Source organism: Chlorella variabilis (genome assembly GCF_000147415.1).
Source record: "Chlorella variabilis unplaced genomic scaffold CHLNCscaffold_26, whole genome shotgun sequence".
Lineage (NCBI taxonomy): Eukaryota > Viridiplantae > Chlorophyta > Trebouxiophyceae > Chlorellales > Chlorellaceae > Chlorella > Chlorella variabilis.
In genome coordinates, this window is record NW_005435062.1 from 344,268 (window position 1) to 354,577 (window position 10,310).

The 10,310-nt window shown below is 58.8% G+C and overlaps 3 protein-coding genes across 3 annotated transcripts; 1 reads left to right on the top strand and 2 right to left on the bottom strand.

The window, feature by feature from the left end:
* Positions 1–219: 219 nt before the first annotated feature.
* On the bottom strand, positions 220–1,376 carry CHLNCDRAFT_59114 (hypothetical protein; the record flags this gene model as incomplete). The annotated part of the gene is made up of 4 exons (XM_005843891.1): positions 1,249–1,376; positions 827–1,143; positions 592–725; positions 220–461 (listed from the first exon to the last, which is right to left on the bottom strand). Exons 1-4 carry the CDS (start codon positions 1,366–1,368, stop codon positions 220–222), a joined length of 813 nt encoding a protein of 270 aa, XP_005843953.1. The 5' UTR covers positions 1,369–1,376.
* A 439-nt stretch (positions 1,377–1,815) lies between these two features.
* On the top strand, positions 1,816–2,724 carry CHLNCDRAFT_139737 (hypothetical protein; the record flags this gene model as incomplete). The annotated part of the gene is made up of 3 exons (XM_005843825.1): positions 1,816–2,181; positions 2,317–2,481; positions 2,581–2,724. The coding sequence occupies 3 exons, from the start codon at positions 1,816–1,818 to the stop codon at positions 2,722–2,724; spliced, it is 675 nt and encodes a 224-aa protein (XP_005843887.1).
* Positions 2,725–4,538: 1,814 nt separating this feature from the next.
* Positions 4,539–7,962, bottom strand: CHLNCDRAFT_37236 (hypothetical protein). The gene is made up of 14 exons (XM_005843892.1): positions 7,667–7,962; positions 7,324–7,452; positions 6,990–7,094; positions 6,761–6,867; positions 6,521–6,586; positions 6,323–6,398; positions 6,140–6,217; positions 5,985–6,044; positions 5,730–5,835; positions 5,587–5,657; positions 5,390–5,478; positions 5,177–5,270; positions 4,998–5,078; positions 4,539–4,899 (listed from the first exon to the last, which is right to left on the bottom strand). The coding sequence occupies exons 1-14, from the start codon at positions 7,823–7,825 to the stop codon at positions 4,786–4,788; spliced, it is 1,335 nt and encodes a 444-aa protein (XP_005843954.1). The 5' UTR covers positions 7,826–7,962; the 3' UTR covers positions 4,539–4,785.
* Positions 7,963–10,310: the final 2,348 nt, after the last annotated feature.

A 10,310-nucleotide genomic window follows, 5' to 3' on the forward strand; every position in this document is an offset into this window, starting at 1 on the left:
GAGGGTATAGAGCCAAAAGTCGCGCCATGGTTTGGATAGGAATATCCATCACGGCAGCCTCCGCCAAATTGTCAGCAGATGTTATCCATTGGCTTTTGAGCTCAAGCTAACTGTAGGAGCTAAAGAAATTGCAGTCATTTTATTGATTAAGTTTACACCGAGCCATCAGAACATCGGAACCCGCGTCTACCCAAAGCACCACCCCCTGCCAATCAAACCCTACTTGTCCTTGGCTCGCGACTTCTTGGGTTTTCCAGCAAGGAAGCGTTTCCAAGCATCTGCTTTCTGCTTCTGCTGAAGGTCCAGCCTCGCAAACCGTGCCTTGGATTTGTAAGCTTTGGCCAACTTGCGCTTCTTCTGCTGGGTCTTTTCATCGTCCGTGGCCTTGATCTCCAGCCACTTGGGCATCTCTTGCACCTCAGCACTGTCGTCCACGCGACGGCGCTTTGGAGCAGCCACACCTGCGCATGCCACAAAGCAAAGTCGGAAACCCTGATGCGAACAAATCATCCACCCCACGCGCCACGAGTATCATAAGGCGCTTCTCATGCCAGAGGCGCACCACCAACCCTGGTGTCCACCCCCACTCACCCTTGTACCCGCCATCGTCCTCTGCGGCGCGCAATTGCACAGCATCTCTGCCCACCTCCTCCCTGCTGCCGTACCCATCAAACACCACAAGGAAGTTGCCGCCGCATGTCGCTCCTTCCACCACTGCGTTGTACCTGCATAGCCATCCCTCGCGGCGTGGGCAAGGCGAAATGCAGCACGGCAAGCCTTGAAGGCACCGGCTGCCCCATGACCCCCGCAGCCAGCATAGGCGCACCAGTTTCCATCGCCGCTGTACACCGCACGACATTTGGCCCCAATAGCCCAGTCTGCAGGTCCCTGGCCAGCAAGTGCTGCGCGCTGCTGGGCATGGCGAATCTGCTCAGCCACCTGCGGCGGCAGGAGCGGCGATACGGCGGGGCCCAGCGCACCACCGTTCGCCGCTCCAGGAGGGGCAGCAGCATTGGCCGTGGCGGGTTGTGTTGCCGCGGCCGATGGCGCCGCTAGAAGCCCTTGCTGCTGCTTGCGCGCCGCTGCTGGTTCGGTATCAGAGGGGGGCTGCCCTTGGTGCAGCTCTCGCGTGAGCTGAATGACCTGCACAGAACCGGGCCCGCGGGGTCTTGGTGGCGGCAGGGGCCTGGGCCGCTGCGGCTGGCGGCGGTCAGCGGCAGCAGCTAGCGCAGCAGCCTGCAATCATGCCTCCGTCAGGTCGTCGTAGATGGCTTGAAGCTCGTCGTTGTGTGGGTCGTCCAGGAGCAGTTTGCTCACTTCCTCCAGCTGGCTTTCATACTCGGGGAGGTCTTCGGCTGAGGCAGTCATGGTTCTTCGGGCGCTGGGAATGCGTCCTAAACGAGGGCTTTAGCCGTGCCCATGAGCAGAGCAGCAGGTTGGCCGCAGGACAGCAGGACACTGGCTGCCACGCGCGATCTTTCGCCACAGCAACAGATATCCTGCGTCACAAATATGCAGGCGATTATTTTGCTGATCGACCACGAGGACTGGTTGAAACCTCTCGGAGTCGGGGGTCCATGGGCCTTGCCTCTGGGTCAGCAGCTCGCTGTTGAGCTGACCTTGCGATGGCTGGAGCGATCGGCAATCAACGAGGTGCTCAGCGCGGCTCCCTGATGACGATGTCCCTCCTGCACCCTTTGTGACCCTTCACGCCTCTGTTGCTCGCAGGTGCACCTGGTGACAGCCCCCGCCTCGGAGGCTGCCCTTGCCGCCTACCTGAAGCAGGCGGGTTGGGTGGGGTGCTCCCGTGGCGGCATGGCGGTGCACGTGCTCGCCGCCCCTGGCTGCCTGTCAGAGGGAGAGGCGCTTCGCTTTGTAGAAGAGAAGGATGTTGTCAAGGGCGATTTTGTGCTGGTCAGCGGCAGCGTGGTGGGCAACGTGGACCTGCGGCCGGCGGTGCAGGCGCACGTGGTCAGGCGCGGCATCGACCGCCAGGCCGTCATGACGCTGCTGCTGCACCAGGGTTGTTTGGCCAGCGACACGTCTGCACCGTACTTGGATGACTGCCTGGTGGTGGCAGACCCTTGCAGCCATCAGCTGCTCAAGCTGGAGCATGGCAACCGGGCGGTGCACACTGCCAACATGGGCACGCACGTGTTTGGCGAGCGTGACGTCGTCGTGGTGCGTCTGGCAGCCTCGGCCCTGGGGCTGCCTGGCACAAGTGCCCATGTCGGGCAATGCTGGTCGCTGCGGCATTTGCACCTATGCCCACTCACAAAGATCAGCATTTGCGACCCCTCCCCGTGCTGCCGACAGGTGCGGTCCGGCCTGCGTCTCTCCCATGTCTACATCTGCGCCCCAGAGGCCCTGGTCCTGCTCAGCGACAATTTCGACTATCAGAGCATTGCGGGCGACTTGGTGCCGGGTGTGCTGTCGGAACAAGAGCTGGGCAGCACACTCTACGTCCACGAACTGGCCAGGGTGCGGTCGGGGACCCTACCCAGTGTGGGTTTCTGTTCCTGCATCAGGAAGTAGGCACCCGCACCGCCTTTGACAATCGCTGTCACGCCTGCAATGCAGGGGTATGCAGAGCGCGTCGGCAACCGTCCTGGCTATGTTGGGATTGTTGAGGATGTAGTGGGCCGCTGGACGTATCCATGGGTGCCTGACAACAGCGGCAACCAGCAGGATTTATGCAGATTCAACCGTGGCTTTTACATGTAAGCTGCGCTTTGTCGCTTTTTTGTTGCCTACTTCGGAAGCGGCACATTTCTTGGCAGATCAGATGCCCCCACATGCCTGCTATGCAGCGATGCATCAGCATCCGTAGCCCCTACCAGCCACATCTCAAAAGGCTCCCTTGTTGGCCGTGGGAGCTCTGTGGATGCTGGCGCACGCCTCGACCGCTCCATTGTTGGCAGCGACAGCCACATCGGGAGCGCAACCACTCTGGAGGGCTCCATCCTGCATGCACATGCTCGAGTTGATGACAGCTGCAGCCTGTCATTTTCCCTTTTGGCTGAGCATGCTGTTGTGCGCAGCCATACTCGCATAGAGGTAGGCAGCTGCTGTCTTCAGGAAGCACGGCCCTAAAGCCGTCTGCCTGTGTCAAGGCGTGCACCATGTGTGTCTGCAGACTGGCGCATTACTAGCAAGGCACACCGTAGTAGACACGGCGCAGTGTGTGCCTGCTGGGGTGTGTGTCTCGCTCATACGGCCATGCAGCCCGAGCTGTGCAGATAGCGAAGATGAAATGGAATGGGCTGATGCAGGTTTGCGTCTGGGTGGCATAGTGCCAGCCGTGTTCAATCCTGCAACTGCAAGAACCTACCAGCAGTGTGCCCCATGGTATGTCGCAGAATCTGATAAAATCGGAGCAATCGAAGCAGCAGCTGTTGCTCTGGGGGCTGGTGGCATTCCTGAAGCTGCTGTCAACTTTGACGAGGCTGTGGTGGGGCCTTTTGGTGCGGGCTTCATCTGGCTCCACCCAGGCGATGGGGCATGGCCTGCAACGGAGGACATCCCATTTCCAGGCGGCTTCCAGCGGACACATTCGGAGTGTGACAGTGAGGCCGGAGAGTTCACAAAGGCAAGGAGCTCCGCATCGCTTGACATGTTGTGTGCCCCTCTTCCATCTCCAGCCTCTGTTTTCTTCTTACTCGACGCCGGTGGGGTGGTGGGGTAGGATGGCTACCCCTCTGGTGGGGACTCTCCTTGACCGGCCTAGCCTGTAGGTGCCATGCCCTGATTGTTGCTCCATCGTGTTCCTGTAGGACACGTTGGCGGCGGACGAGCGATGTGATGGGCAGGGGTTGCAGGTAGCCGCAGCAGATCAGTTTAAACATGAGGTGGCGGAGACATTTTTGCGGTGCATCAAAGAGCGCATCAGCCACGACAACGCCGTCATTGAACTCAACGGCTTGAAGATTGCTGAGGATCGCACCTTTGCTGACTGTGCGAGGTGATGCTGATGCCTACCAACCCTTCTTTTCTGACTGCAGTCTTGTGCCGCTCCCCCTTCCTCCTCCATTCCGCCCATTGTACATCTAGATGATTCAAACCTCCACTTGCTGCGAGACGCAGGTACATATTTACCACCATGCTCAGCCTCTGCCTACCCCCCAGCGCGGCATTCAAGCCCGAGTATGGCACGCTTTTCCCCCAAGCCCAAGTAGAGCTGCAGAGCAATGAGGGACGTCTGGAGCTGTTGCGTAGGCTGAATGCACAACTGAAGGCCTGGAAAGACCTCCTGCGTAGGTTTCTGAAATCCAATGATGATCAGGTAGCGTTTTCAAACAGCACGGCAAAGGTTGCATCGGGCTGGATGCTTCCCAGATCGGCGCTCCTACAGCCGTCTGCGATTGTTTACTCATGTGGACAATGCATGCCTTGTGCAGGTGGAGCTCCTGCTCACCTTTGAAGAATATTGTGCCGAGGAAGGCGACTTTACCGCCAGTGACCGGGGCTCTGTCTTTGCAGCGTTGTTTCCACAGGTAGAGCTCTTGCGTGGGCGCAATGTCAGATTGTCCCCCTGTGTTGTGTCCCACGCATCACACATGTTGCTTGCGGCAATAACTTTGCGCAGGTGGTCAAGCTTTGCTATGACCACGACCTGCTCTGTGAGGAAGCAATCCTGGATTGGGCGAATGAAAAGGAAAATGGTGCAAAGGAGGATCGCCGCTTTGTGGAGCTGTGCACCGACTTGCTGGGCTGGCTGGCTGACGCCGAAGAGGAGAGTAGCGCTGGTAGCGAGTGAAATGGCAGCAGCCACCTTTGGCACACCAATTACTTCTTCTTCTTCATCTTCTTCTCCTCTCCACTCTTCTCTTCCGCCTCCCGCTCACGCTTCTTCTTTTTCTTCTTCTCCACCTTTTGCTTGCTATCTTCATGGTCATGTTTCTGCATCCCCATTTTGTGAAGCTGCTTCACAAGGAATTGATCCCTGCCACAGTGGCCAAACGAATACAAAAGGTCCCCAACACAGTTGGCGTTATCACCTGCTCGCCTCGGTCCTCCTCAAGCACCTGTCCGCCCTGCGCAGCCTTCCCATCGGGTTCGCCTAGCGCTCGCAAGTACTCCTGTGAAGCAGAATCAGGCACGTGCAACAAGTAAAACTACCATAAAAGCATTCGACAAAGAGCGACAACACGTCAGATTTTGGCTGGGGGCAGCGCACCTTGGGGGTGACCTCGTTCGGGCGGCCATACTTGTCCAGCTGCCCAGCAGCAACAAGTTGTTTCTTTTTTTGGGCCATTGGCCCAAGGCCCCACCTGAACAACAAGACAGCAAATATACAGTGTTTAAAACAACAACCGGCATCCGGCACTGCCCGGGACGGCAGCAGACCTTTTGGGACGGCAGGTTGTGCTGCTCCTGTACCACAACAAACCTGCGCGGGTATGTGTCGCGCTCCATAATCACCCGCTTCACCTTCGCGACGCAGCCGTGGTCGCAGGTGGCCATGATGCTGGTTGTCATCTGCAGGCACGCATCCCACTCCACACTCGACACCTCAACTGATCGGCACATGGCCCCCAACAGCACTCCATCTGTCAGCGGCAGACATGAACAAACCAATGGGCACACCTGGGCGACAGCAACAGCAATGGCTTCCCCCTTGGTGGTCATCAGCACCACCTCCTCATCCACCTCGATGCCTGCACGGATGATGTTCTCTGAGTCAGCCGTTGCAAGACTGTGGGCCACGAATGGCATAGTGCTGTGCTTACCACTTTCATAGCGCAGCAGGCCAGGGATCATGAGCTTGGCGCCATAGCACAGCGCATTCACTGCACTGTCCTTCACAACAATCCGCTTGTAGTTTGTCAACAGCGTCTGCAAACAGCAAATGCGGCGACACAGCAATGAGAAACACATTCTCTGGTCACTTGCAGATGTAAGCGGCTTTGGCTTTACTGCTTGGCAGAGCCCCCGCTGGGCTGAAACCAATGCACACCGGAGCCTGGTCCCAGCGCATGGCACACCTCGAGCGGCATGACTACCCGGCGAAGGTAGGCCTCATCATTCAAGTTGTCGAAGGTCCACTGTGTGGGATGGAAATGCCCACAGAATGACACGTTTGGTAACACTGGCACAGACAAGGGTAGTAAACCCTGGTCTGCACTGATGCTGTCCCTACCTGCGCATCAAGCACATCGTGCATCGTGATCATGTTGTCCTTTTCGCCCATGATGCCGCTCCGTACACGCCGCAGCTCCTGAAAGCAGCACAAAGGAGTGTGCAAATGGTGTGGCACCAACACATATGTTGGTGAAAGGCACTCCTGGGCCAGCAATGGCATGATGCACACCGCAAGCCACACCTGCATGTGGCCTCCTACGCCCAACAACAGGCCCAGGTGAACACAAAGCGTGCGCACGTAGGTGCCCGCTTCACAGCTGCAGCAGGAGCAGGAGAAATACAGTAGTTGAGGTGTGGCAATGACAGGAGGGTGGCAGGGCGTTTGAAGCACTTGGTCCCCCTAGCTTAGGCTGAACATATTAGATTGATCCATCCTTACCTAACCCAAAACACTACCAGGTTGCGCTCATCATCATATTCGATCAACTTGCTCTGGTAAATAGTCCTGCACACCCAGAGTTGGCAGCTATTTGGATGAAAAATGACGCACTGGCGATGCATCAATGCGGCAAGCTTGCTGCCTCAGTGCCAGGCTTGCCCCCCACACACTCCACCCCCTGCCCACACCCCTGTGCCACAGGAAAGCAGGAACGTCTCGTCTCCTGCCACCATGCCCTGCCTGATGCGCAGCTGGCGCTTCACCGCCGAAATTAGCGGGGGCCGCTGGAACAGAGCGCCAGTGAGGGTCTCTATAGCGCGTGCAACCTTGGCAGCGCCACCTTCCACCTGCATCAAGTGAGCATAGGGGATGCACACTTGACGGCCACCACCACAAGGGGTGCATGCTCACTGCAAGCACACAAGACGGGAGGCCCAGCTTGAGGGTGGGGGTGCCGGCAACTGCTCACCTTGGAATGTAGCCGGGCCACGGCCACATACTCCTTGCCAGCACCTTGCTGGCTCTTCACCAGGCGGGTCGCGCGGTCAACACAGACAATGAGATTGCCCGTCACCTGCCAAAGCAGGCATGGGCACATCACCAGTCGAATCCGGGGCAGGGGGCGTGCACCGACATGCAGGCTCGTGCTGCACGGAGGCGGGCAGCCTCTGGATGCAAGCAGCCCTTTCCAATTGATGTTTATTCCCTTTCTTTCTTTTCTGGGCTTGTATTCGCCCTCCTGGTTTCAGCACCAACTGTGCGGCTCGATGCAAAGGGATTACAGCATGGCTGCGTTCTCCCACCTTGGGGTCCAGCGTGCCAGAGTGCCCGGTCTTCTCCACCCGCAGGATGCGCTTGATCCACGCCACGACCTCATGCGAGGAGGGGTTGGACGGTTTGTCCAGGTTGATGACACCATACCGCACATACTCCTGCGGTGCAGGAGCAGTTGGGTCCGATTTCACGTGGGCTGAGGCGCTGCCTCAAGCCCACATGGGTGCACAGCTCCCGCAAGCTGGCATCCTACATGCCCGTACGCAGCGCAGCGGGTGGGCTGTGTGGAGTTATAACTCAGCCTGCGCCACAAGCCAAACATGCCGCGCCACTGCACCTTGGTGCAGGCGTCGCAAGCAGAGCACCCCACACCTGGAGCGGGCGCCGCAGCGGGGTGTGGCCGCTAGGGATGGGGGTGTAGTGTCCCGAGCGCACGTTGAGCTGGCTGTAGTTCTTGAGGAGAAGTGGCCAGCTGGAGGTGTCAAGGGGGGGCGTTGCCGACTGCGGCTTGATGACCGATTCCGATTCCATTTACCCACGCGTCTTCGAGTGGCGCAGGGTGGCGGCTGTGCTCAGGCGGAGGCGGTGCAGGGGCTGAGCCACAGGGCGGGGGACGGCGACACTCGGTGCGGGGCACTGTGGAACGCACTGTGAGGTGCTGACTGCTCAGGGAAGCACGAGGCGCGCGACTGTGAGGTGCTGTTCAGGCAGCATGCGTACTTACTGTACGTGGGATGCATGTACAACAATGCATGCATTGGCATGCATGCATTGGTGCAAAGCTAGCTGTGACATGTGGGTGCAGGGAGGAGGCTCGCTGCTGCGGCCGCCCGTCCTATCACGGGATGGCGAACTATTGTTTGTGCCTTGCGCCTCCAGCGTCCTGGCGTTCTCCTCGGCCACCGGGGAGCCGGTCTACAAGCTGGAGCACGACGCGTTGGTGACCTGCCTGTGCCTCCACCCGGACCCCTCCCGCCTCTACTCGGGCACCCAGGAGGGCAGCATCACTCTGTGGGAGCTTGAAACTGGCATGGCGGTGCAACGGTGGAGCCTGGACATGCCCATAGAAAGCTTGGTTGTCGTGGGCGACTCAGGTGCGCGCCTCTGCAACGCAGAGGCACCCCACCGGCCGGCGCGATCCCCTGTCCCACTTTATAGCGCGTAGTTCGTGCGGTTTTATGATGCTGCATGTACCACCGAATGACTGCAGCCTATGTCAGCTGTCACTGGCGGGAGCAGCAGGCGGGCCGCCTGTTGGCGTACGACTTGGCCAAGGCTGCTGCTGCTGGCGGTCGTGTCAAGCTGGCGGCAGCCAGGCCACTGGTGGTGGGTGACCCTGCCTGCGGCCTGCTGCTCCGCTTGGGCCACGTGCCATGCTCGGCATGTGGTAGCGATTACTACTACTAGCATGCTGCCGTGGGGCGTGCGACGGGTAGACTTAGCCCGCATACCTGCACCTGTCCAATTGTGTCCACTGCAGGCATCAGCTTGTGGTCAGCTTTTGGCAACCATTGATCGGCACACTGCCATGGTCTGGCGGGCGGCCAGCTTCCCGCATGAGCCCCTTGTGTTGACGCATACCAAGCCCCTGACGTGTGCTGCCTTATCGTGAGCACCAGCAGCAAGCCCATGGCGGCCAGCAGCCCCTTGGTGCGCCCACTAAAGTGCGCTTTATCGCTCCTCGCAGGACGAATGGAGACACCCTGGCTGTTGGCGATGCAACGGGTCGCATAGTTTTCTGGCGTGGCATCCGCAGTGCCCTGCAAACCACACCGCCAGGCAGCATGACCACCAACGTCGCACAGCACACAGATGCTGGCAGTGCCCTGCCACCGCAAACAACAGTTCATTGGCATGCGGGACCCTTGCGCTGCCTCGCCTTCTCCTCAGACGATGCATTTTTGCTGTCAGGTGGAGCATTCATCGTCCGTCTGCAACTGGGGCCGGGCCAACAATTTCACGCCGAGCACTTGCATTGCTGCAGGCGGGTGCGAGGGTGTTCTAGTGGTTTGGGACATGCCGAGTGGCAGGCGAACATACCTACCCCGCCTTGGTGCGTGAGGGTGCTTGGGGTTGCGATCCCAGCCCAGCCCAGCCCCATCTCGTTTGTTGACGGGTGTTGTCATGCTTCTCTGCAGGCAGCTGCCTGTGCCATGTTACCGCGTGCCTCAGCACCCCCGCTCGCGTGGCAGTCAGTGTGGAGGACAACGCTGTTCGAGTGGTGAGGCCGCTTGATTGCCTGCCAATTTCACATTGTTGCTTTGGAACTCCGTGTTGCATTGAACTCCGTGTTGGGCAGGTGGATTTGGCTGCACTACATGTTCAGTGTTGTGTGCGCGGCATCTGCTACGACCCCCGTGCGCCCATCGATAGCTCCATGGTGATACAGCCGGACACAGGGATCCTTGCTTTTGCTCGGGGAGCATCCCTGCAGTTCTTTGACCCCATCAGGTGGGAAATGCTTTTCTACCGACCAGGCCTGCATGCATTGTGATCACACATAGCAACAGCACCAGCGTTGTGTACCAATCAGTTCTGGAGGTATCCAGTTCAAGGTGGCTGGGCTTCCTATGCTGCAGGAATGCCCACATTGTTCGTCTGCAGCTCTCCCGTCGAGCCAGTGCAGGTGCTGGAGCACCTGCATCAGACCTCCCGGCTCCCAGCCACGTCATATTCAGCATAGATGGAGAGGCAAGCACACCTAAGTTTGGTGCCAGTTCGACAAGACAGTCTCTGAAACGGTTGCTCTGACGGATGAATGTGTGCATCTGCTGCATCTGCTTGTGTCTGTTTCGTGGCAACAAGTCCAGCCCATTTGTATGTTCAGATGCTCGTCACTGTGGAGCAGTCCCTTGATGCTGCGCGAGGAGCAGCATCGATGTTCAAGTTGTGGAGTCGTAGCCAGGTGCACATTGGTTGGTCCCTGCTTGTGCGACCTTTCATGTGTCCCCCCCCAAACCCCACCAGTTGGGCACCTCACTTGACAACCGACACCTCACTTGACCCGTGCTTGATT